This window comes from Tasmannia lanceolata, unplaced genomic scaffold (genome assembly GCF_043159265.1).
Source record: "Tasmannia lanceolata isolate RefF3 unplaced genomic scaffold, GAP_Taslan_0.1 ptg000007l, whole genome shotgun sequence".
NCBI classification, from domain to species: Eukaryota; Viridiplantae; Streptophyta; class Magnoliopsida; order Canellales; family Winteraceae; genus Tasmannia; species Tasmannia lanceolata.
In genome coordinates, this window is record NW_027518684.1 from 4,938,865 (window position 1) to 4,966,137 (window position 27,273).

The window sequence follows — 27,273 nt, forward strand, 5'->3', positions numbered from 1 at the left end:
CTAAATGTTCATCAAAGGATCTGGTTTTGGCCCAACCCTAAGGAGGAATGCTCTAATGACAAAAGGCGACTCGCAAGCAATATAAATCAACGAAACTGGAAGTGCACGGTCGGTCCTCTGCACCTTCAGAAGCGAGTATCCACAATGACGACACTGTTGAGGATTTGACAACTTGAGATGTTTTATTTTAAAACTATGGTTATATTGAAATTAACATCTCTGTTTCTTTCTTAGCTCACATAGTTACTTTCATCTTTAACTACTTGTGCTTATTTGTTCTATTGCAACGAATTCTATGATCTTATTTTCATCTTCTAATCATACCAAAGATCTTTTTTCATCATTCTAAATGCCTTGGGCACACCTTATTAATACAATGTGCTCACACTCACTTTATGCCTTGCATTTCGCATTTTCATGCATGGATACTACCCTTCAAACCCTGGACAGAGAACCCAATAAGAAGGTCCAACGACGGAAGCAATACTAGTCCCGTACTCCTTGGGTATATAGAATGGAATCCCGTACTGTTAAGAGGCAATATTAAGTCTTTGAACAAGGGCCAACCAAGAGATATAGTGAATTGGACTGAAAACGAGCCTGTCCAATGTATCCCCATGCATATATGGAACCTGTAATAGGAAAAACTCCCAACTAGGACACTCACTATGTAATGATAACGAACAAAAAGGCACTCTTGTGGTTACCTTTTATGATTCCCATCATTAATCATTGATTCTTAGCGTACGTTTTTGAACACCCAAATGATGCAACCCAGTAATTGGGCGAAAGATAGAAGAGAAAGAAAGGAAAAGAGGTTTATTTCTTGGAAGAGAGGTTAGAAGGGAGAAGTTACTCTTGTGGGGACAACAAGAGGAGAGCAATGAGGGTTTTTTAAAAGAGTTACAGGGAAATGTTTGGAGATCGATCTAGTTTAGATTGATTGAGGAACTTATTGTAATCTGTATTTTCTTTCTTGGTCAGGCCCTGTTCGTTTTAGATTGTTGCAACTGACTGTGGGACTAAACTGATTATTGGACACCAAATTAAACACAAGGAAATGGTTTGGAAATTGGTCTAGTTTAGATTAATTGAGGAACTTATTGTAATCTGTGTTTTCTTTCTTGCTTAGGCCCTGTTCGTTTTAGATTGTTGCAACCGATTGTGGATCACAAACCGGTTATCGGACACCAAATTAAACATAATTTGGAATCCAATAATCGGTTTAGGCCCACAGTCGGTTGTCACAAACTAAAATGAACAGGACCTTAGTAAAATCTTCTCGGGATCGTCCCTGGACGTAAGTTATATCCTTTGTGCTGAAACAGTTAAATCATGTGTGTGCTCTTTGTGTGCTGCGATGTTGCAATTAGTGTATGGTTGTTTTAACTTAGACTATCGATTTGGTAGGATTTTACACAGCAAAACATTTTAATTTTTTGAAGAAACTAACAGCAATACCCGGCTTCTTTGGAGTTATCAAATGGCCATTGTAAATGGACATTTGTCTTTTTTTTTTCTTTTTTGATTTTGATAGGCTAGGACTCCTAGGAGTGTTTCTTTCAATTGGATTTTTTGATAGTTTAGGAGTGTTACTCCAGGTCTGATGTTGAGATACATGAAATGAGTGATATCTAGTTCTTCAATTTCTTCTGAATTCCTGCAGCCATAACGATTTAATGTGGGGAAGAATGCACTTTCAACCATTCAAGGACTCTTTTGTCTACCCTCCCTTCATCTATTTTTTTTTTTTTTTTTTCTAATTATAAAATTATTTTGCAGGCCCACTTAATTTTAATGAAATTTTTGTATTGTGATAAACTTTAGGCAAGTTTATTGTTGGGCACCATAACAAATGGGACTTTTGCAAGCAATATATAAATGATTGAAAATGTGTAAATCCATCATATTCTAAATATTTTGCAGAAACTCCATCAAAGAAATAGCCTTGTTTTATTCATCTTTTGTCAGGATTCAAGTCTATTTGGCTGGATTACAAGATTATTACTTATATGTTTGTTTCCTGTTCCCTTTTTCTTATGCATTATTCCCTTTCATCTATCCGCAAGTGAGGACACGTTCTGTATTTTGTTCAACTTTAACAAATTCATTAGGCTTCATATAAAATGGGTCTCCGGAAAACTGGAGATAAATGACTGAAAATTCGCAAATCCATCATATTCTAATCTTTTTTCAAAGACCCAATAAAGAAAAATCCTTGTTTTTCTCATCTCTTGTCTAGGATCAAGTCTCTTTAGCTGGAATCTACAGGAATTTTGTGGTTTTTTCCTGTTCCCTTCTTCTTATGTATTATTCTCTTTCATCTGTCTTCTAGTGAGTACAAATTCTGTGCTTTTTGTTGTTTGTTATGTCTTCTTGTTTTTAACTTATTTGAAGTTTTATGTTTCATTGTTTGTACTGGAGCTATTGGCTGAAGTTCTTATGAAATATTAAGATAAATGCATCAATATAGACAACTAGATTATGGCTGTTGAACTCCACCTGGCCTTCCATCCATGCCTTTCCTTATTGTATAGTATCATACTATCATTAATTCCTTGTAGATTTCCTCATATAGTGACATTCCTGTAGTCTTTTGTTACTTAATAAATGACTCAGTCTACTATACTATGAATTACCTCAAATCTGAAATCCAACAATGATTTCCTCTCCATTTGTTCTGAAAATGTCAGTTAAGCGTAACGATGCCCTGTTGAATCGAGACATCTGAATTCTCTGATATAACGCAGATCTCTTGGGTAGTTTCCTCTTTGCTATGGAGAATACTATGTTCTCTTTCGGGGAATTTCATTGCGGTGGATTCAGAAGAGAGGGAGAAGAGCAGAGAAGGAAGCAGAGTTTTTTCGAGACAGGAAACATTTGGGACACTGATTATCTATGTTCTGATTATAGTTTGTATCAAGAAAACTCTTTTCAGAAAGGACTCATCCCATCTAAAGAGGATCAAGTATTTCCAGAGTTTACCATGTGTGATTATATGGATTACGATATGGTTCCTGCAGAAAAGCTAACATTTCAAGAGCCCTCAGACCTTGCTGCAAGCCTAGAATGTAATCAGAGCTCATTGATTACTGAAGATCCAATGCTAGTTGAACCCAAGAAAGCAAAGGGTTGTTCAAAATCCTTATCATCTTTAGGGATTTTAAACAGCTATGGATCTGGGTATAAGAGATTGAATGGAGAAAACCTAAAAAAACCATGCAGCAAAACAAATCCTACTTTAGAAGACAGACAATTATCGACAGAAGAAATCATGCGCATCGCGGGCACCCATTACATCCAACTCTCAGTCCGAAAGGAGGATGATCATTTGATGATGCTTGGACACCATTTCGGCTCCATGCTCTCAAGCCTCTCGGATGAGGAAAGTAAAGACGTGGAGCTTGTCCGTGTTCTTCTAGCTTCGGCCGAGAAGTTAGGCAACCAACAGTATGACCGAGCGAGCAAATTGCTTATGCAGTGTGATTACTTGGCTTCCAGTATCGGAAACCCAGTTCAGAGAATTGTTTACCATTTCGCAGATGCCTTGTGGAAAAGGTTTGAAAGAGAAACAGGAAGAGTTTCATCCAAGGGATCGATGGAAAATGGTAAATGGGGAGAAGCTGTTGAAGAAATGGTTAGTAATCCCAAGCCAATACTTCTGTCATGCCACAGAATTCTGCCATTTTCACAAGTCATGCAATTCACAGAAATTCAGGCTATTCTAGACACTGTGGCTACAGAAAGAAGGATCCATTTGATTGATCTTGAACCAAGGACAGGGGTGCAATGGACTATTTTGATGCATGCTCTTGCAGTGAGATTCACTTGTCCTGTTGAGCTTCTCAAGATAAGTGCGGTCGGAATATCGGAGGAGAAGGTTGTGGAGACAGGTAAGTGGCTCGAAAGTTTTGCTCAAACTCTAAATTTACCATTTATTTTCAAGGCAGTGATAGTATCTGACATGAAAGATCTCAATGAAGAGCTATTTGAGTTAGATGCCAATGAAACAGTTGGCGTCTATGCTTCGGCGATATTGAAGACCATGATTGTTAGGCCTGATTGTTTAGAAAACCTTATGAAAGTGATAAGGAGACTCAACCCATGTATAATGATAGTCACAGAAGTTGAAGCCAACCATAACTCTCCTTCATTTCTTAACCGATTCGTCGATGCTCTCTTCTATTATAGCGCGTGGTTCGACTGCTTTGACACATATATGGATAGAAATGACTGTGATAGGATGGCTATGGAAACAAACCTCTTTTCTCAAGCAATTCGGTGTATTTTGGCGACTGAGGGAAGTGAGAGGATAATAAGGAATGTTAGGATCGATGTGTGGAGGTCATTCTTCACGAGGTCCGGATTTGAAGAAATTGAACTGAGTCAGTTATCCTTGTATCAGGCTGACCTGATTGTTAAGGAGTTTGATTTTGCCAGTTCTTGGACCCTTGATATGAATGGGAAATGCTTCACTATTGGGTGGAAGGGAACCCCCCTGCTTTTTGTTTCTGCTTGGAAATTACAGTGAGAGATGTTGGGTTTGTTTCCCATCAGATGAGAATATCATGAAATGTTAGAAAATTATATGCTGATCTTTAGATTAGCTGGAAACCATAAGCATCATTATATGAAGCATATGGTTTGGTGGGTTGCCCGGTTCCTACTATTTTGTTGTATTATCAGCTGATATTAGCATAATTTCAATTCCTAATGGAATCTGTTTCTTTATCCCTCTATTTTGTAAAAATTGGGTAGCATTGTATGAAAGTCTCTCTCTCTCTCTCTCTCTCTCTCTCTCTCTCTCTCTCTCTCTCTCTCTCTCTCTCCATAAACGAAGGAAACATGAAACATAAATCACATTACCCATTTCTATAACAAGAATTATCCAACTGGTGATAAAGGAGTACGGTAAGTTCATCCTTTTGCTTATGGTTTCATGAGTAGTGAAAAAATGCTTCAATTGCTATAAAACCAGTAGGCTATTATGTAAAACCAATGGCCTAGCCTTGTACGTGAGGAAAGTAGGACACTGACTCACAGAAAGGAAACCCATAAGAGTAGTATGGAAATTACTTGTGAAAAGCTTACATAACTGAAACGTTCAGAGTTTACCTTGCTCATGAACTAACCCATTTCATAGAACGTCACTTAAATGAAGGATCAGTTTTCATCAAGCTTGAGATTAATTGAAGCCTTTGATATCTTTAATTTAAATTTCCTCAAGGTTCTCTCAAAATTTAGGTTCAGATATGAAGCAATCCATTTGATAAAGCTAAATTTAAAGTGTGTTTTGGAAACGCATTTTGTTTAGTTTATTTTATTTTTGAGAGATGTATAGAGGGAAAAAAATGTAATTTTGTGTTCAAGGTCATTTTGTCTAGCATGCACATGTGTGAGCTGCACATGTTTGCTCCATCTTTTCTCCTCCTACTTCTCTTCTATTTCAAATTCAAACCCTTCCTTGAAACTCTAAACCCACAAAAGTGAAACCACAAAAGCAGCTATCTACAAACACTTTAAAGTTACACACCAGAGATTTGCAACAAAACTACACATGCAATGTTAATTAACCGTGGCTACTGACTAATGATTGGGGGAAAGACTGATTGATGATGTGAACAAATCAAAGTAAAATAATTTTATTGCTGTCTGTAGATCTAAGAAATCAAGATAAAAATTATCAGTGGTAACCACAAACCCATGCAAAAGATCAAGTACAATCACTTAAGAAGCCATGCCAAAGATCTAGGCAGCTTGGTTAAGACCATAGTTAGCAAAACTTCATTTTAAACATCCAAAAAAACTCAATTTTAGGCAAACTTTTAAAACACATTTTTTTTTTTTATCAACTTTCCAATTTTACCCTGACATATTTTGTAAATGGCAAAATTTTTACTGTGTTTTTTTTCACTACGCTATTTTTTTGGGCCCAATACCTTGTTAAACTCGAATTTTTCCTATCCCTTTTTTTTTTTCGTTTTGCTAACTGTGGTTAAAGAGTTAAGATACACAATATAAGATTAGATCATAGACAAAACATAAGTACAATGACAATAACATAAGAACAATGACTATTGACTATTGTATCTGACTTTCTCTTTATCTGAATGGTTCCTCTCTATCTGAATGGTTTGATATTTGCTTGATATTAGGCCCATCACTTTCCTAGTCAGGACTTGGCTCAATGCACTAGTTTTTTTAATTCGAAGTGGCTCCATCTTGACTCGGTCTTAAAGATTTATTCAATCTTTCTAGATCATGTGTGCATAAAACCTATTTATCATTGCGGGCCCACAAAAAGTGACGAATGGGAGGCGCTATAAACAACTACAGCGCAGTATAAATCCTTTCCTAAAATTTTAATAAGTTAAAACAGTACTTCTAAGAGCATACTAGTCCATCAATGGAGTCTCAACTATTGCCATATAGACATCTCTTCCTTCATCATGCAACCATATCAAGTCCCTTGAGGCCCTATTTGGATTGTAATAATTTCCTGGAAAGTTTGGAAAAGAAAAACTTTTCTAAATTTTCATGCTTTTTCATTGTTTTATTACACATGAAAAAATTAACTTGAACCACCGCAATTGAAGTTTATTTACAGGGACTTTTAATTTATAATGATATCCCTACAATTTATTATTTCCCTTTAACTAGTGGTAATAAAAAAAAATCTTGAGGAATTTTTTTTCCTGAAATCCAAACAAGGCGTTGATTCTTTGTTTGGTGGTTGTTTGCTTTGGATCTTAGCTTACTTGCTTATTGTTTTTGTTTGATGGGCCATTTACACATTATTAGATCCCATTTACCCTTTATTGCATCTATTCTTCTCCTTCTCAATAAATCTAATAGGTACTTAGCAAAAAGTTTGAATAGATGGAATAACTCTTTACATGATCAAAATCCGTGTACATGATGTCTAACGCAGGGTGGCAATGTTTTCTATGTTCTTATGGTCCTATTCTTTTTGGATTTTGAGAATCTACTTTGAGTCCAAAACTGCTCATTGGACTCAAAACTGTGTGTAGGCCCCGTTTATTTTGGATTTTGAGAACCATCGTGAGTCCAAGACCGATTATTGGACATAAAATTTGGGTCCAATAATCATTTTTAGACTTACAATCGGTTCTCAAAATCCAAAGTAAACAGGGCTGAGGTTGAGTCTAATAATCCATTTCAGACACAATATCAATTCTCAAGATCCAAAACCAACCGTCCTTTAGTGTTCTGATATACAGCAAGGGACATGCACACTAGGGCTGCACAAAAAACAGGCCAAACCGATAAACCGAACCGAACCGGGCCTTTTGGTTTGGTTCGGTTAGGTTTTTCTCGGCATTGGTTCGGTCACGGTTTAGAATTTTACCGAACTGATCCTATCGGTTCGGTTCACGGTTTTAGATTTTTAAACCGAAAATTAACCGAACCAAACCGAGAAATGGAGGTAAAGACGTACTCATTTTGTGTCATTATCAAATCTAAGGTGAGTTATTTCCATTTGCAAAGAGAAGATGGGTGATTTAAATAAGGGAGCTGTGTCTATATCAATTCCTTGTATTCAAAAGTAAAGAATACATTCACCCCTTCCCCTTAGACCACCCCTTAGAAGTGTAAAAAGAATAGTCCTAAATACTTAGAGGGGCTGTCTAGGAGAAGAAAAAGGAGGGGGGATATATCATCCCCTTTATAAGGCCCTCGATTAGAGTTAGAGATGGAGGGGTCTTTTCATTTTTTGTTTCGTGAAAGAGCGAGGGGGAAGGCAGAGAGAGCTTACTTAGAGAGCTTGCCGGTCTCATTGCACACCGTTGATGGTCGATTTGAATAGATAAACCTTTTTTCTTATAGATAAATGTATTTAACTACTTGATTTGGATTTGTACCGGATAAACCGGGAACTGGTTTGAACCGAACATGTCAAAATCGGTTTTGTTTGGTTCGATTATACCCCTCGATCGGTTTGGTTATGGTTTGGATTTTCTCCAAACCGATGTGATTGGTTCGGTTAAAAAAAACTCCCTAAACCGAACCGGTCCGAACCGTGTGCAGCCCTAATGCACACATACATGTTGGAGATTTTCAAAATAAGAGTTTTGAATATTGTTTTGGAAATAATTTTTTTACTTTTGAAAAATAGGTGTTTTTGAAAGAGATGCAAAAATGGCTTGTAAAAAGACTAAAAGTTTAGTCACACATTAGAAAGTGAGAAGGGAGATAATTAATCAGTATCTCAAGACTCTTTTCTCTTGCTTTTAAAAGCATATGTCATTTTGCAAGTGGTCGGGCCATAAAACAATGTAATGAAAGGTTCCTTTGTGTGGGCAACAGGGCTCTAGTGGTGCTTTTTAGTGCACTTTACGGTATCACTCATGTGGACTACTGATCATGGAAGAAAGTTCAGTCTCATATTTAAATAGACGACTCGATACCCTAGATTGCCACATTTTAATCATTTCCCTTTTGATTTTTTAATGGGATGCCTTGCGAAACAACCAATTACTCCAAAAGCTTAAGCTGATGGAGATGGCGTTATTCAATTTTTGACACTTTAACACTCCCCCTCACGTGTGGCCCCTCTTTCTAGGGTTGGCCTACACGTGGCACATGTGAATTTTCGGGTTTGGCCATTGCGATTTTTGTTATGAAGGAGGTTTGAACTCAAGACCTTTGGCTCTGATATCATGGTAAACAACCAGTTACTTCAAAAGCTTAAGCTGATGGAGATGGCATTATTCAATCTTTTATACTTTAACATGCCTAATGATAATTGATGGCTTTATCAATTAGAAGGAATCTATTTTGGCATGGCTTTTGGGGTGACCCACGGCCCACAAGATTAACGATCCTGATAAACACATCCATATGGTGCAATTAGCTATCCATCCCATAGTAATTCGAAGATCAAAGGTGGACTTTGGATTGACACAAATTTAATCATTTTCACCTTTCCGATTTGTCTTATTTAATCTTTATTAGTGAAAACTAAAAATTTAACGATCTCAATCGCTCCATGCAAAGTGTACAAGTTCGTCAAAACCCCCCTATGGCCCACTCCAAAAGGCAAGTGCTGCGCACAGGGACTGTCCTATGGCCCTACCACTTGCAAAAGGCTTCTTGTTATAAAACAATTTTTTCTTAGGTATTTGCTAGGGATATGTCTCCATATTCTGGAGGTGGCTGGTCTGACATGCGACAGACCAGCCGCGAATTGCCTTTTGCAATGGACGCTAGCAATTCCCTTTATTTTATTTTATTTGTTTTTGTTATTTTGGCTAGAAGACAAACTAACACAGGTGTCATGCCGAAATTTTAGGGTGTGTATACAACCACTCCAACTTGGGGTGTAGACCAAATCCTCCTAGCCCCACCATACACTATACTAGGGGTGGACATGGTTCGGTTCAGTTCGGTTTTGGGGTATACCCAGAACCGAACCATATATAATCGGTTTCCTGAAATTGGAACCGAACCAGAACCATATATGTTTGGAACCGAACCGAACCAGAACCATATATAATCGGTTCGGTTCGGTTCTGGGTTTACCCGACCTTCACCAAATCAACGGAATTTATTCACAACAGTTTCCCTCCTTGTGTTTGAATGTTTGGTTTTTTATTCTTGAGATAGAATAACTTTCTGTTTCCAGCCTATCATTGATGGGAAAAGCAGAGCACAAAAGTCTGTAATGAGCTGATGAATATGACTTTGTGGGGGCGTTATACATGAGATTTTTAAAACGGGCTTTTGATTGGTAGAATGCTATCTTTCACTTTTTTCTCATTTGTCATCAAGACATGGATTACATGATATTTCACTCTTGATCGAAAGGGGACGACGACTCAGTCCTTCACCAAATCCAAGTAAAAACAGGCATATTTAAGGGTTTTAAGGTGGGTCGATTCTCGGTTCGGCTCTCGGTTCCGGGATCCCAAACCCAGAACCGAACCGAATTTCCATCGGTTCCAGGTTATTAGAACCGGAACCGAACCATATAACTATGGAACCGAACCGAACCGAACCGAACCATATGTGCCGGTTCGGTTCGGTTCCTCGGTTCGAACCGGAACCTATACTTCTACAAAAGGTGCTTTTGAAACTTTCTCCAGATATAATTTTCTGTGAAATCTTTAAGAAATAGAGGGATCATAGAAACCTAGCACTTGGAACCAATTTTTTAGGAGTCTTATATCCCATTCCCTCTGTTACATTTCATTTTCCTTTCAATTGTAACCCACTTCTTATATCCCCTTCTCTCTGTTACATTTCATTTTCCTTTCAATTGTAACCCACTTTATTCTAATGTAACTTTTGTTTTTGATTAACTTTGACAAGTTCAATGAGCTTCAAATCAAATGGGTATGTGTAAAGACAAGAGATAATTCGTAAAAACCGCGTAAATATATCATATTCTAAGCTTTTTGAAGATAACCCATCTAAGGAAAAGCCTTCTTTTTCAATTTTCTTTGGGTGGAATTTGCAGGCCTGTCTGTTTCCTTGTTGCTTGTTATTTTGTACTTCTCACGCGTTGTTCCTTCAGTTGTCTACAAGTGAAACGTGTTCTTCTACGCTTCTCCCTGTTTGTTAGTGCCTCTTGTTTGTTTTATTTAAATTATTTTATATAGTAATTCATGGCTGATGTTCTTTGATTTGAAGATGAACTTGTCAAAATACAAATCTAATGGGTTGTGGTTTTTGTGATCCGCTTGGCCCTATATCATTGTTTTCTTCATTCTTGGAAGGGTCGTCAAATCCTTGACATGCCATGGCTGGAGGCTAAATCGGTAACATCGACGAAGAGTCATCATCGTTTCAATGTTCTTTTTTTTTTGAAATGGTCGTTTCAATGTTCTTATCAATAAGATTTTTGAATTTTAAATTCTATGACAGACCATTTTCTAACTCTTTGAATAGTATAATCAATCATTCATCTAAGAAAATTCTCCAATACATTGATGCCATACAATCCAATGTGAGTGGGGCACGTTGGTTTTTGCGTAGAGATAAGACCAAAACTTGGTGATTTGTTGGTAGGCCTTTCATCTGACCACCATCGGATTACGAATTAATGACAGTGATTTGATGCATGCTGTGCTATAACAAATAAAAAATTAGTGATTCTCTTGTGCATCATATAAAAAATGGAAAAGAATGGCCACATATTGGTTCTAAGATTTGTAGAATATGCAATATTATTGTAACCTGTTGTTCTATTTTAGAAGACTGCATCTAATATACAGTCATCAATCACCTCAGCAATTCTGTCATTCTTTGATTTTCAGAGTCAGTCGATATGAGATTTAGACCCTATATGTTTTGGATTTTAGAAACCGATTGTGAGTCCAAAACTGATTATTGGATTCCAATCTACAATGAGGCCCTGTTCCACTGTTCGTTCTAGATTGTGCAACCGATAATCCGTTTAAGTCCAAAAATGGATTATTGGACTCAAACCGATTATTGTTAGCCTCAAAATTACATTGACTTTGAGTCCAATAATTGGTTTGGAGGCAAACAATCGGTTGCCACAATCTGAAACAAACAGGGCCTTAATTTTGAGTCCAATAATCCTAGGGTTGCAACTCGGGTCGGTAGGGTTGGGCTCCCAACCCAAACCGAACCCTAAGCTACCCAACCCGAGTTTTTGAGCTTATAAAATAAAATAAAAAATCATAAAAAATGTCGGGTTTCACTCCGGTCGGGTTGCCCAAACCCTCAACCCGAACCTGACCCGAACTCAACCCGACCCGACTTTTTTTCGGGTTGAACCCGCCCTAGCTGCAATCCGTTTTGGACTCACAATCGTTTCTCAAAATCCAAAACAAACAGGGTCTTGGCCTTTTCTCAGTGTTTGTGTTAGCTTTCTTCCATTTGTCCATCGATGAATGGTGGCCTGTGACGACAAATTGGTTTCAGTTGAGACATTTAAATGCACTGATATAACTAAGAATTCTAGGTAGTTTCTGTTTCAAGATGGCGAACGCTGTATTCCCTTTTGAGCTATTTGATTGCAATGGATTTCAAGGAGAGGGGGAAGGCACCAGAGGGAAACCAAGCCATTTCATTGAAACAATGGAATGGGAACAGTGTGATTATCTCTTTCCTGATTATAATTTCTATCAGGATAACTCTTTCGCAAAAGGAACACCCTTATCTGACAAACAATTTTGTCCAGAATTGGTCATACCAGATGATCTTCCCTCTGATATAGTTTGTGCTACAATTCAATCATTCGAAAAACCAGCAAAGGATGATGAAGGATTAGAGTGTTATCAGAATTTGTGTACTGAAAATCCGGATGCTGTCGGACCTGAAAAAGAAAAGACTTGTCCAATATCTTTAGACTCAGTGGAGCTTTTGAACAGCTATATAACCGAGTACAACAGATTGGATGCAGAAAATCTAAACAAATCTATCAAAAAAATAAGTCCTTTAGTAGGAGGCGGAGAATTATCTACAGAAGAAATCATGAGGGTGGCCGGCGCTCGTTATGTCCAATTATCAGTCCCAACAGAGAGTGATCTCTTAATACTTACAAATCCCTTTGGTTCCATGCTTTCAAGTCTCACATATGAAGAAATTAAAGACGTGGAACTCGCTCACCTTCTTCTAGCTTCAGCCGAGAAAATTGGCAACCAACAGTATGACAGAGCCAGAAATTTGCTTAGACAGTGTGATCACTTGTCGTCAAATGCCGGTAATCCAGTTCAGAGAGTCGTTTACTATTTCGCAGAAGCCTTGAAGGAAAGGATCAACAGAGAAACAGGAAGAATGTCATCGAAAGAATTCATGAAAAAGAAAAGATGGGGAGAAGATATTAACGATGTTATGATGAGTCCCCACCCAGCCCTTCTAGCATGCCATGAACAACTACCAATTTCGAAAGTTATACAGTTCACACAAATCCAAGCTATCATAGACAATATGGGTTCGGCAAAACGGATCCATTTGATTGATTTTGGAATCAAGATTGGGATGCAGTGGACTATTCTGATGCAGGCACTTGCAGTGAGATTTACTTGTCCATTAGAGCTGCTTAAGATAACTGCCGTGGTAAGCTCACAGGACAAGATCGAAGAGACCGGCAAACGGCTGGTAAGTTTCGCTGAGATGCTTAATCTACCTTTTACTTTCAAGTCAGTAATAGTCTCTGACATGAAGGACCTCAGGGAAGATCTATTTGAGCTAGAATCCCGTGAAGTGGTCGGCGTCTATGCTCCACTGGTAATGGGCAACATGATTGTTAGGCCTGACTGTTCAGAAAAACTCATGAAAGTGATTAGGAACCTCAAACCATCTATACTGTCAGTCTCTGAAGTTGAAGCAAATCAGAACTCACTCTCATTTGTAAACCGCTTCACCGAATCTCTGTTCTTCTATAGTGCGTGGTTTGACTGTCTCGAAACATGTATGGATAGAGATGACTGCAATAGAATGTCTATTGAGGCGTTCTTCCTCTCGCAAGGAATTCGAAGTACGGTTGCGACAGAGGGCAGTGAGAGGCTTATAAGGTATGTAGGGATTGATGTCTGGAGGTCGTTTTTCTCATGGTTCGGATTCACAGAAATTGAAACAAGTCAGAAGGCCTTGTTCCAAGCCAACTTAATTGTTAATCAGTTTGCTTGTGGGAGTTCTTGCACCCTTGACATGAATGGTAAAAGCCTCACTGTGGGGTGGAAGGGAACCCCATTGCATTCTGTTTCTTCTTGGAAGTTGAATTGAGGGAAAGATATAAACTGGGCTTGTTTCCCACGAGATGTGAATTTCATGATAAAGTAGGAAATTGACAATATGTAGTGATCAAGTAATTGGTCCCAAAAACATTTTATGAAATTTGTGGGTTTTGGAGGGTTGTCTTGTTTCTACTCTTAGGATGATATCTTTAGGCATTTAACACTTAGAATTGGAATATCTAGAGGATTCATGTACGGTTGAATGTGAGTTAGCCTTGTTTATGAAGATCTCTCTCTCTCTCTCTCTCTTCTCTCTCTCTCTCTCTCATCACAACCATTTTTTTTTTTTTTTGGACCGGTAAGCTGGATTTAGGCGGACCCCTACAGTATATTGATTAAAGAAAGATGTTATAATAAAAGGGAGAAGACGATGCCCCAAACCTTAGAACAATGGCTAAAGAAGGGGGCCGAACAAACAAGGACACAATACCCTTGAAATCAAAACTTAAGACAAGCACAACAAGAGAGAATACACGTGAACTCTAGAGCCTGGCCCCATTTTAGCCCCTAGTGATCAAAGACTTCTTTCATCTTTTGGCTAAATTTCCTTGCTCTCATGCTCTTCCTCAACTTCTCAACCTTTGGGGGTTTAGAAGTCCTATGATGGGGGGTTTCATTTTTCTTCTGTTGAGGGTGATCTTTGTCACCATCTTCTTGTTTCTTCTCTTCTTCATTCTCTGTTTCTTCATCAGAAAACTGATTTTCTGAATCACAAACAGATCCAGGTTCTACTTCTGAGTTAGAGACAAACAGAGAGGTGTCTACCTGGTCGTGATGGTGTTCTGCTTGGTGATGGTGTAAAGGGAGATTTGGCTCTTCTTGGGGTTAAGATTGTTAATTTTTAAATTGTATTTTTTTGGTTGCTTTATTTTATTTTTATTTTCAGAGATGTAGTGAGGAGAAATATGTATTTTGTGTCCATGGGCATTTTGGTCTTTTGTTGGCCTAGCTTGCACATGTGTGAGCCACACATGTTTGCTACAACTTTTCCCACTACTTCCTATTTCAAATTCAAACCCTACTTGAAACTCTAAATCCACTATCCTAGCATTAAAGTCCCCACTTTCCCATACCCACTATCTCCTACCTAAGCTATCTTCTCTTTACTTTCCTTGACCAAGCCTAATTCTCATTACTTCACTTTTGTAGAGATTCTCCACTACCTAGACCTCCATTGAAGTTCTCTTATGTGCAAGTTTTCCTCTTGAAGCTTTCTTCTTTTATTGTTGTTTATCTTGTAGTGTTGTTCTTTCTATTATATATTGAAGCACATCTTTTTTTGGGCATTGTTCTTTTTCTACTTGGTTGTTCATCTTGGGCTAGTGTAAACTTTGGTTTCACTATTTGAGAAGAGGATTTTCCGGTGTTGTGAAATCCGTCTTTCTCTATATGGTATCAGAGCCACAAGGGTGGTAGTTAGTGCTTGTTAAGATATACTTGGTGAAGAAGTTTAATCGGTGCTTTGAAGATGGATATGAGTGGAAGGGTTAGTGGACTCGGCATTGAATTGCTAAATCAATCAAATTACAAGATATGGAGAACATGTATGGAGTCTTATCTTGTGGGAGAAGATTTATGGGATGTTGTTTGTGGAGATGCATATGTGGCATCGGAAGATACATAAGAAAATGGTGATGTGTTGAAGGCGTGGAGGATGAAGAATGCTAAGGCCGAATTTCTTTTGAAGCGGTCTATTTCGCATGACTTGTTTGAGCACATCATTGGGTGTAAATCGGCGAGTGAGATTTGGATTACACTTGATGGATTGCTAAACAAGAAAAATATGGCTCGTCTGCAAATGTTGAAGAATGAGTTGGCAAATACTACACAAGGTAGTCTCTCTATTTCTCAATTCTTTTTGAAGATTAAGAATCTTTGTTCGAAGATTTCTCTATTGGATCCGGAAGAGCCTATTTCGGAGGCACGAATGAAGCGGCATATTATTCGTGGGTTGAAAAGAGAGTACATTCCATATGTTACGTCGATTCAAGGGTGGGATCGGCAACCTTCTTTGGTGGAGTTTGAGAATCTTCTTGCTTCACAAGAGTCTTTAGCTAGACAAATGGCTGGTTGTTCAATATCCGAGAGTGAAGGAGAAGCATTATTTTCAAGGAACAACAAGCCTTCCAACAAAAATAAAGAGAAGAAAAATATTCCAAGTAAAGGTGGAGAGGAAGGTGGATCATCAGTTATGGGTAATGGAAACCGAAAGGGTATCAAGTGTTACCGATGTGGTAAACTTGGGCATATACAAAAGAATTGTCGTGTGAAATTGAAGGATGGAAATGTAGCCGAAAATGTTGATGATCCAAAACATGAAGAAGATTGGGGTAGATGTTTCGTGGCGGAAACTACTACAGTGGGTGCTTTGGCATCCATCAATTTTGAGGATGATTGGATTGTCGATTCCGGTTGTGGGCATCATCTTACCGGCAACGAATCCAAATTCTCAGAGTTTCGAAAATATGAAGGCAACGATGCTATTATCACGGCGGACAACACTATACATCCGGTAGAGAAAGAAGGGGTCATTACCATTGGTGGTGCAAATGAGGATCCTATTACACTTAAGAGTGTGTTTCATGTTCCCGGTATGAAGAAGAATCTTTTCTCGGTCGCAAATGCGGTTGATGCGGGAAATTATGTTTTGTTCGGGCCTAAGGAGGTGAAATTTCTTCGGAATATTTCAAGCTTAAAGGCGGATGTTGTCTACACCGGTAAGAGAGTTAAAGATTTGTTTGTTTTATCGGCTTCAATCTTATATGTTGATAAAATGAGTACAAATGATGGAGCTTCAATTTGGCATGCTAGATTGGGTCATATTAGCATGGATAAATTGAAGGTCATGGTGATAAAGAATCTAGTGAATGAACTACCAAATTTGAATTCCTTTGGTAGTGGAAAGGTGTGTAAGGGTTGTCAATATGGTAAGGCACATCGTCTTTCATTTGATAAGTCTCTTTCAAGGTGCAAGGCCCCATTGGAGCTTAGCCATAGTGATGTAATGGGACCTCGTAGGACACCTTCACTTTCCGGCTTCCGCTATATGTTGTTATTTGTTGATGATTTTACTCGATTCACATGGGTGTATTTTATAAGGGAGAAATCCGATGCATTGTCTAAGTTTGTTGAGTTCAAGAAGACCGTTGAAGGTGTACTTCACAAGAAGATCAAGCGGTTGAGAACCGATAATGGTGGGGAGTTTACTTCCGATGACTTTTATATTTTGTCGTGATCATGGTATACAAAGGGATCTCACTTGTGCCTATACGCCTCAACAAAATGGAGTCGCGGAGAGGAAGATTAGGCATCTTGTGGAAACTTATAAAAGTTGGTTGCATGCAAAGAACTTACCCAAGGCCTTATGGGCGGAAGGAATGGCATGTGCAACTTATGTGATTAATCGGGCACCTCTTATTCCGATTAATATGAAGTCTCCTTATGAGTTGATGTTTTGAGTGAAGCCTAGTGTCAAGCATTTCAAGGTTTTTGGTTCAATTTGCTATGTGCATGTGCCGGATGAAAGGAGAACCAAGTTGGATGCTAAGGTGAAAAAGTGTATTTTCATTGGGTATGATGAAAGGAAGAACGGTTGGAAGTGCATGGATCCTACAACTCACAAGTCCATTGTTTCAAGAGATGTTGTGTTTGATGAAGTCTCTTCTTATTATGGTTTGGATGGTGGTTCCACTAATGGTGTGGGTGTAGGTGAGCACATCCTTGTTGAGGGTGAGCCTCAAGCAACAATGAACTTGCCTTTGACACCAAATGTTCCAATGGAATTTGGGTCTTCCTCTTCTTTGCCGATGGGGGAGCAAGGTGATAGGGGGAGTGATGTTGCACGTCATGTTCAAGAAGATGAGCAAAATGAAGAAACTAATGAAGATGAGTGTAGTGCATCACATCTTAGAAGATCAAAAAGAAAGATTGTCAAGCCGGCACGATATCGGGATGAAAATAGGGTGAGCACTTATTCTTGTTTTCTTTCCGGTCCATTTGATGATAATGAGCCTTCTTGCTTTGATGAAGCAAAATGGGTAAGAGAATGGAAGGATGCCATGGATGAAGAGATGAATGCACTTGTGAAAAATGAGACTTAGGATCTTGTAACTAAGCCTAATGATGTGAATCCGGTTACATGTAAATGGGTGTACAAATTGAAGCGGAAAGCGGATGGGAGTGTGGATAGATTCAAAGCAAGGCTGGTAGCTGGAGGGTTCTCTCAAAAGTATGGAGAGGATTATGAGGAGACCTTTAGTCCCGTTGCCAAGATGACTTCCGTTCGAGTTGTAATTTCATTGGCCGCTTGTTATTGTTGGAAATTGTTTCAACTTGATGTGAAAAATGCATTTTTGTATGGTGAGATTGACAAAGACATCTATATGGAGCAACCGCCTGGTTACAATTCAAGTGATCATCCGACTCATGTTTGCAAACTCAAGAAAGCTCTTTATGGGTTGAAGCAAGCTCTAAGGGCGTGGTATGGTAAGATTGCCGAATACTTGCAATTTTGTGGTTATTTTGCATCTAACGCCGATTCTAGTTTATTTGTGAAGAAAGACAAAGGCTTGCTTGTTATTGTGCTTCTTTACGTCGACGACATGATAGTTATCGGCAACAATGATGTTGAGGTTGCAAAGCTAAGGGATGAGCTATCTATTCGTTTTGAGATGAAGGACTTGGGAGAGCTAAGTCACTTTCTTGGCTTGGAGGTGGAGACCTTGAAGGATGATGTGCTAGTTTCTCAAAAAGGCTATGCGGAGAAATTAGTTGGAAGATTTGGGATGAGTCAAAGTAAAAGATCGTCTACTCCTCTTGATCCCAACATAAAGATAAGGCGGGGAGAAGGCAAGCTTCTTCCGGATTCGCGGCCATATCGTGTTCTTGTGGGTAGTCTCATCTACTTGACTATCACAAGACCCGATATTTCATTTTCCGTTTGACTTGTTAGTCGCTATATGCAAGCGCCACGGAAACCACACTTGGAAGCGGCAAAGAGAATTTTGAAGTATGTGAATTCTACCATTGACTTTGGGTTGCTTTACAAGAGAGGAGTTGATTTTGTGTTGAATGGATTTACCAATGCCGATTATGGAGGGGACTTGGATGATCGAAGATCTACTTCCGGTTATGTGTTTTTGTGTGGATAGGCGTGTGTTTCTTAGTGTAGTAAGAAACAAGACTCGGTGTCTCTTTCAACAACGGAAGCGGAATATAATGCCGCCGCTCTTGCCTCTCAAGAATTTGTTTGGTTGCAGCGGTTAATTGAAGATGTTCATTTACCTATTCACAAGGCGACGACTATTCTTAGTGACAACCAAAGTGCACTCAAACTTGCTACAAATCCGGTTTGTCATGCAAGAACAAAGCATATTGAGATCGAGCATCATTTCATTCGTGAAAAGGTGTTAGATGGTACAATTGGTGTAGCGGAAGTGAGGAGCAAAGAGAACATTGCCGATATCTTTACTAAGTCACTTTCCAATGACCATTTGAGCTACTTCGGAGTAAGCTTGGAGTAGTTTCCAAAAAATCACTTTAAGGGGGAGTGTTAATTTTTAAAGTGTATTTTTTTGTTGCTTTATTTTATTTTTATTTTGAGAGATGTAGTGAAGAGAAATATGTATTTTGTGTCCATGGGCATTTTGTTAGCCTAGCTTGCACATGTGTGAGCCACACATGTTTGCTACAACTTTTCCCACTACTTCCTATTTCAAATTCAAACTCTACTTGAAACTCTAAACCCACTATCCTAGCATTAAAGTCCCCACTTTTCTATACCTACTATCTCCTCCCTAAGCTATCTTCTCTTTACTTTCCTTGACCAAGCCTAATTCTCATTACTTCACTTTTGTAGAGATTCTCCACTACCTAGACCTCCATTGAAGCTCTCTTGTGTGCAAGCTTTCTTCTTTTATTGTTGTTTATCTTGTAGTGTTGTTCTTTCTATTATATATTGAAGCACATCTTTTTTTGGGCATTGTTCTTCTTCTACTTGGTTGTTTATCTTGGGCTAGTGTAAACTTTGGTTTCACTTTTTGAAAAGAGGATTTTCTGATGTTGTGAAATCCGTCTTTCTCTATAAAGATGGGTTCTCTTCACTGGATTTTGGTTGAAGACAGGGAGAGGGGTTCTCTTCAGGAATGGAAATTAAATCAGGCACGTCCTCATCTAGGGAGGCAAGAACAGAGTAGGGGTTTGGGGAATTGAATTTTTCTTCAGTTTTGTCAGGTTCTTCATGGTTGGATCCCTTTGGATCTTTGGCTTTTAAAATCAAAGAAAACCATTTGCTTTGAGAAGGATAAGAGATGCATCGTTAGCCATGATGGTCGGTTCCTTGTCAATCTTTTTCCCTGGATGCGCGTCTTATCCTTCCCCAATTTACTCATAGCTCAAGTGAGAAATGCCCAAAGTCTTTTCATTTCTTTTTGGGGAAATGATTTCAGCACACGTGATTTGATACATGCGCTCTCCTAGCTTGTTGTTTAGTATTTAACTAGTTGCAGACCTGTGCGTTGCACAAAATGAAAAACAAAGAATCAAATGAAGCGAACTCATGGAATAACGGAACCAACTGTGCGATGCACGGATTGAGAGGAAATTTAGGTTGAAAAAAATATGATTATTATATGCAAAGCGAATGGAAAAGGAATAAAAAAACAACAGACAATTAAAAAAAATGAAAAACTTTAAGAAAAACCTGAAAATAATCAAATAAGTAAGAAGACTTGCCCTATAAAAAAGTAAAACACTAAGCCCCTGTTTGGATTGCAGAAATTTTTTGGAAAAAGTTTGGAAAGGAAAAGTATTTCTAAATTAACCCGATTCAATTTTTACTTAGAGGGACATTTAAATTAACTATAATCATATCATTCCCCTCTAAATCTTGAAAAAGAAAAAGAAAATCTATCAGGAATGTATTTCTTACAATCCAAACGATGTATATATACAGGCAAACAAATTGGCACACGTGACCACCATGGTCCTAGCCCACACACTTAAATTGGAAGAATTAGAAAAAAGCATTTTATCTTACCATTAAAACGAAACGATAAGAGTGTCAAACCACGGTACTAAAAAAAGTACATGGTATTTACAATGGCTTTACAAATACCTTTGGTAATTGTAAGTAATTCATATGTAGTTAAGGTCTAGAAATCGATTAATATCTATTGGTTGTAGAAAATAATCCTTTGTAACCAAAAGAGGGATCAATCTGTGGTATAGCGATGGTGCTTAGCTGAGAGAATCGGTTTTCAGGAAACATGCCATGATAATCAAAACACAACCATTATACACTTCTGTATTCAAATTACTTAGATAGAGAAATGACGTTTGGGCGTCTTAAAATGTCAAATTGTCAAATAGTAAATTGGTGGGTGCTTATTTTTAACCTAAGGTCCTGTTTGGATTGCACGAAATTTCTGGAAAAGTTTGGAAAGAAAAATTGTTTCTAAAATGTACTCCTTTTTCTACACACATAAAAAATATAACTTGAAGATTTTCTTCCAATCCAAACAGGGCCTAACTGATTGAAAAACTTATTTAATCATCGAATGTGTTCGTGGGCATTTTCATAATGATCATGATGATGATGCTTCATATTATAAAATTTGTTTTTAAGGTTTTGCAAACCCAAGAAAGGGTACTTATGTCAATGAAAAGTTAATTGCCATTTCAGTCACACCAGGACCTTAGTAAAATCCAATTGGCAACCAACAGTATGACAGCCAGCAATTTGCTTAGACAGTGTGATCACTTGTCGTCAAATGCTGGTAATCCAGTTCAGAGAGTAGTTTACTATTTCGCAGAAGCCTTGAAGGAAAGGATCAACAGAGAAACAGGAAGAATGTCATCGAAAGAATTCATGAAAAAGAATAGATGGGGAGAAGATATTAACGATGTTATGATGAGTCCCCACCCAGCCCTTCTAGCATGCCAAGAACAACTACCAATTTCGAAAGTTATACAGTTCACACAAATCCAAGTTATCATAGACAATATGGGTTCGGCAAAACGGATCCATTTGATTGATTTTGGAATCAAGATTGGGATGGAGTGGACTATTCTGATGCAGGCAATTGCAGTGAGATTTACTTGTCCATTAGAGCTTCTTACGATTGAAGACAGTTAGATATTTTGAGTAATTCTGCAAACTGCACATCAATGATAGATGTGGCTGCTATTTATATTAACTAGATAATTATTACAAGACAATAATGCCCTTAGATAAGAGCGATATTACAATACTATAACAAACATAGAAATACATATGCTATCAGCCTCCCGCAATTTGAGCGGGTTTGGAACAGACGGTCAAATTGGTTCTTAGAAACTGAAATCGTGATGAAGATTGATAGGAACAAGTGATTTAATATTTCCTATCTCAAAAACTGGATGAGGTTGAGAAAGTGAAGAAGATGAAGTAATATTTTCGGAGGAAGCAATACTAGGTTCGGTTATTGGAGTTGGATTTCCGAAGAAATAGGTGGAAGTCCAGAGGCCATAATAGATGGATTCTAAGATAATCCGTTGAATAACATAAACAAAGGGGAAAGAGAATCGGTAGGAGGAATATTGTTTAACGAAAATTTAGAAGAGAATCAGTGGGAAAGATATTGTGTAACTAAAATCGAGAGAATATTGGTTACCAAAATAAAATTTGAAGGAATCGGTGGGAAAGATCGTTCTCGGCTCTGATACCATGAAGACAGTTAGATATTTTGAGTAATTCTGCAAACTGCACATCAATGATAGATGTGGCTGCTATTTATATTAACTAGATAATTATTACAAGACAATAATGCCCTTAGATAAGAGCGATATTACAATACTATAACAAACATAGAAATACATATGCTATCAACGATAACTGCCGTGGTAAGTTTAATACAGGACAAGATCGAAGAGACCGGCAAACGGCTTGTAAGTTTCGCTGAGATGCTTAATCTACCTTTTACTTTCAAGTCAGTAATAGTCTCTGACATGAAGGACCTCAAGGAAGATCTATTTGAGCTAGAATCCCGTGAAGTGGTCGGCGTCCATGCTCCACTGGTAATGGGCAACATGATTGTTAGGCCTGACTGTTCAGAAAAACTCATGAAAGTGATTAGGAACCTCAAACCATCTATACTGTCAGTCTCTGAAGTTGAAACAAATCAGAACTCTCTCTCATTTGTAAACCGCTTCACCGGATCTCTGTTCTTCTATAGTGCGTGGTTTCACTGTCTCGAAACATGTATGGATAGAGATGACTGCAATAGAATGTCTCTTGAGGCGTTCTTCCTCTCGCAAGGAATTCGAAGTACGGTTGCGACAGAGGGCAGTGAGAGGCTTATAAGGTATGTAGGGATTGATGTCTGGAGGTCGTTTTTCTCATGGTTCGGATTCACGGAAATTGAAACAAGTCAGAAGGCCTTGTACCAAGCCAACTTAATTGTTAATCAGTTTGCCTGTGGGAGTTCTTGCACCCTTGACATGAATGGTAAAAGCCTTACAGTGGGGTGGAAGGGAATCCCATTGCATTCTTTTTCTTCCTGGAAGTTGAATTGAGGGAAAGATATAAACTGGGTTTGTTTCCCATGACATATGAATATCATGATACAGTAGGAAATTAACAATATGTAGTGATCAAGTAATTGGTCCCAAAAACATTTTATGAAATTTGTGGGTTTTGGAGGGTTGTCTTGTTTCTACTCTTAGGATGATATCTTTAGGCATTTAACACTTAGAATTGGAATATCTAATGAAATATACCTCCTAGATGATTCATGTATGGTTGATGTTGGCATTTTTAATGTGGCCCACATTGATGGGTCCCACACGAGAAAAAACGTTGGCTTTTCCTTTATCACTTTGAGTTGTATTTATCAAAGGAGTCTTGCGGGTAAATCTCAAGTGTTTTGAAACTCTAAAACACATTAGTGTTAGAGGTGTGGAAGGACACAAACTCTTGTGATTCGAAATCTATAAATATGGTTGAATGTTTAGCCTTGTTTACAGGGGCAGAGCTAAGAATTTATACTTTGGGGGCCAGACTAATTTATACAACATTTTTTTTTTTTGGGGGGCGGGGGGCTTACTTTTAGCGGCACCACTAAAAACCTTATTTCGTTTTAGTTAAAAAAGAGATTTTTCAAGTCATTGGGGGGGCCGTGGCCCCCCTCACGCTATATGTAGCTCCTCCCCTGCTTGTTTATGAATCTCTCTCTCTCTCTCTCTCTTTCTCTCTCTCTCGTGCGCTCACATATCACAACCATTTGCTGTTATACATAAATCTTTATGGTTGGAGGTTGGATCCCTTTGGATCTTTGGCTATTAAATCGAAGAAAACCATTTGCTTTGAGAAGGATAAGAGATGCATCGTTAGCCATGATGGTCGATTCCTCGTTAATCTTTTTCCCTGGATGCGGGTCGTATCCTTCCCCAATTTACTCATAGCTCAAGTGGCAAGCACCCAGAGTCTTTTTCATTTCTTCTAGGGGGAATGATTTTAGCACAAATGATTTGATACATGCACTCTCCTAGCTTGTCGTTTAGTATTTAATTGGGTTGCAAGTGCTTTTTGTGCTGATATCATTTCCCTTCGTTTAGTTTCAATTTATCTCATCAAATAGTCCAACAAACAAATTGTTTAAAGTTACTATACTGACAACACAATTCTCAGCCAGCTGTGGAGTGCCAACAAGTCAACAACCACGGAAAAAATGTGGCAATTTCAAAACATAGGTATGGTCGTGTATATCCTCCGTATTTTCTTTATACGATACTTATTGGCCGCTGATGCTTGCACTACCATGTTTTGATAATTTAACGAATTAACCTTGTCTTTACATTTTAATTAGCCGTTGAGAGCCTTTTTTGGGAATTGTAATGGGTTTTAACTGCTGGTTTAATTCTAAAAGACAAGATGAGTTCGTTTCATTATAAAAATATATGATGGTCGGAATATCAGTATCCTATTTATTTATTTTACAATAGCGACAAATCCAAACAGCGACTATTTTTCTGGATGGGTCCCATTATTGAAATGACCAAAAGGCCCATAACACGATCAAATAAGCACCAACCATTTTCTATAACTACCGGTAGAGTTATCACATACGGGGTATTTTTGTCCTACCAGAATCATGGAAATAATCTCGTATATAAGAATGCCATGCACCATTAGATCAAGCAATCCATCCATCCATCAATTCTATCTATTGATACGAGGGGGGAATGGGCGGAAGAGTAGGCAGATCTACAGGGCTTGTAGAAGTAGAAGGCTTTAATCTGAGACCCATGAGAGAAAAACTGCGACAGTTTGGAGGTCAGGAATGGCGAAAAGAGCCACCCACCATCTACAGAGTCCCCCATTGGATTCGCAAAGGCCACGAAGATGCCTATGAGCCGCGTATAGTCTCGATTGGCCCGTATCATTATAACAACCCAAGACTTGAAGTCATGGAACAACACAAATGGCGCTATCTACATGATTTCCTCTATGGAAATGACATAAGATTAGAAGATTGCATCAAGGAGATGAAGGTATTGGAGGAGAAAGCGCGAAGCTCCTATGCGGAAACCGTGTGCCTCGTGAAGGATGTCAAGACATCGGAGGAGCAAGCTCGAAGTACGGAAACCACACTCCTCACCAAAAGCGAAAGTGATGCTTTCGTGGAAATGTTGGTGTTAGATGGTTGTTTCCTCATTGAGTTCTTCCTCAAATTTAAAGATCGTAGGTTATTTAAAGATCCCATGTACATTGCTAAGTGGGTCATGCCTTCTGTACTTCATGACATGATACTCCTCGAAAACCAGCTTCCCTTCTTCATCCTACAACAGTTATTTGACCTAATCCAGAATCCAAACTCATCTCTAATGGAACTCGCCGACAATTGTTTCATCAATCGTTTCAAACTAAATGGAGAAACCCGACCTAGAGAAGTCTTCCATTTGCTTCATTTATTTCACTTGAAACATCAGCCTAATGAAATTGAGCACACTAAGAAGAAACCCTCATCATTTTACTCTCAACTGCTTCCAGCTCCGAATCCACCGCAGCCGCGGCTCGACATAACCATCCCTTGTGCTGCTCGGCTCAATGAGGCAGGAATCAAGTTTAAGAAAGGTGGAGAAAAGGATAACTTCTTGGAGGTAAAGTTCATAGAAGGGGTGTTAATTCTCCCACCTTTGGCAGTCGAAGACGATACCGAATGCCGCTTTCGGAACCTTATCGCCTTCGAACAATGCTGTCCGAGACTCGTGACTTTCTTTACCACCTACGCCGTTTTCATGGACGACATCATAAACACTAGCGATGATGTACAAATACTTGAGGAAAAGGGGATAATTGTAAACTTGTTGGGGAGTGAGCAGAAAGTCGCCGAGCTATTCAATAATATATGCCTATATGTCGTCATTGATGTCGATTCCAGTTACCTCAGAGAAATCTTCAAGGAAGTGTCAATATATGGTGCGAATGATTGGAACAAGTGCAGGGCAAAGTTGATGCATGATTACTTCAACAATCCCTGGTCTGTTTTCTCTCTGGTGGGTGCCACTCTTCTCCTCATCCTCACCCTCCTTCAGGCCGTCTTTTCCGGCATTCCCGTCTTCCAGCATTCACCATCTCCACCAACCCCACCACCTTGATTCTAATCTGGATGCAATTTGGGTAAATAAACAATGTTTTGTTTCTGTCTTAGTTATAATAATGTTCTAATGGGTTGGCAACCAAATTGTAATTTGGATGAAATTTGTGCAGAGAAAGGCGCAAACTACACTCAAATTGCAATTTGGGTGCACTTCTAATTTGAATTAATTACGTTTTCTGTTTTGTTTTTAATCTTGTTGCTGTGGTTTATTTTTTGTTTGTAAAGGTGAGTGCTGTGTATGAATTATTGTTGTGAATAAATGGTGTGGAATCTTTTGTTTTCTTCACTCTCATTCAGTTATTTCAACATGTTCTCTTGATAAATTGTACGAACTTTCTTGAAATCAGGCATTTTTAAACCATGGCATTTGTCTTTTTAACAAATCCCAAACTGTCATGCCTAGTTTTTAGAGTGTCAGTACCATTTTTCTTTCCCATATTCTAATTATTTCTTCCTTTTTTTTTTTTTTTTTTTTGAGAAATGCTATAGGCAGTCATACAAGTATACAACACACTAAAAGCCGAAGGTTTTTCATGTTGCTCCGCTTCATAAATATAGCATTATTCTTTTTTGTAAATAAATTATTAGAATTTACAGGATGTTACTAAACCTCCGTTGTGCCGGAAACCAAACCAAAAAGAAAAAGTAGAGCAACCAAGGTCTAAAATTTCGGTTTCGGATCTTGAAATTTCGAAATTTCGGTTGAAATCTGGTACAAAGCCTGAAACTAGTATTTTATTCAATGAAGTATTAAATTAATTTTCCTCTGCATGAATTTCCATCATTCTTCTCTGCCACCACCTTCTTAAACCGATGTGACAAGAAACAAAAGGACTTTACAGTAACACTCAGTTTAGCATTTAATGCAATTCCAATCCCCAAAAAAATATCACTTTCTACTTTTA

The 27,273-nt window shown here is 38.4% G+C and overlaps 3 protein-coding genes across 3 annotated transcripts; all 3 read left to right on the top strand.

Annotated features, from left to right (window-relative positions):
• The first annotated feature begins 2,776 nt into the window (after positions 1-2,776).
• On the top strand, positions 2,777-4,531 carry LOC143881267 (DELLA protein RGL1-like). The gene has a single exon (XM_077384254.1). It carries the CDS (start codon positions 2,777-2,779, stop codon positions 4,529-4,531), a length of 1,755 nt encoding a protein of 584 aa, XP_077240369.1.
• Positions 4,532-11,885: 7,354 nt separating this feature from the next.
• Positions 11,886-13,951, top strand: LOC143880843 (DELLA protein RGL1-like). Its single transcript, XM_077383821.1, has one exon. It carries the CDS (start codon positions 11,971-11,973, stop codon positions 13,717-13,719), a length of 1,749 nt encoding a protein of 582 aa, XP_077239936.1. The 5' UTR covers positions 11,886-11,970; the 3' UTR covers positions 13,720-13,951.
• Positions 13,952-24,950: 10,999 nt separating this feature from the next.
• LOC143881268 (UPF0481 protein At3g47200-like) lies at positions 24,951-26,366 on the top strand. Its single transcript, XM_077384255.1, has one exon. The coding sequence runs from the start codon at positions 24,951-24,953 to the stop codon at positions 26,364-26,366; it is 1,416 nt and encodes a 471-aa protein (XP_077240370.1).
• The last annotated feature ends 907 nt before the right edge of the window (positions 26,367-27,273 follow it).

Bases quoted from the DNA above. Each gene is read 5' to 3' on its own strand.
- LOC143880843 (XM_077383821.1), top strand. From the start codon at position 11,971: ATGGCGAACGCTGTATTCCCTTTTGAGCTATTTGATTGCAATGGATTT.
- LOC143881267 (XM_077384254.1), top strand. From the start codon at position 2,777: ATGGAGAATACTATGTTCTCTTTCGGGGAATTTCATTGCGGTGGATTC.
- LOC143881268 (XM_077384255.1), top strand. From the start codon at position 24,951: ATGGGCGGAAGAGTAGGCAGATCTACAGGGCTTGTAGAAGTAGAAGGC.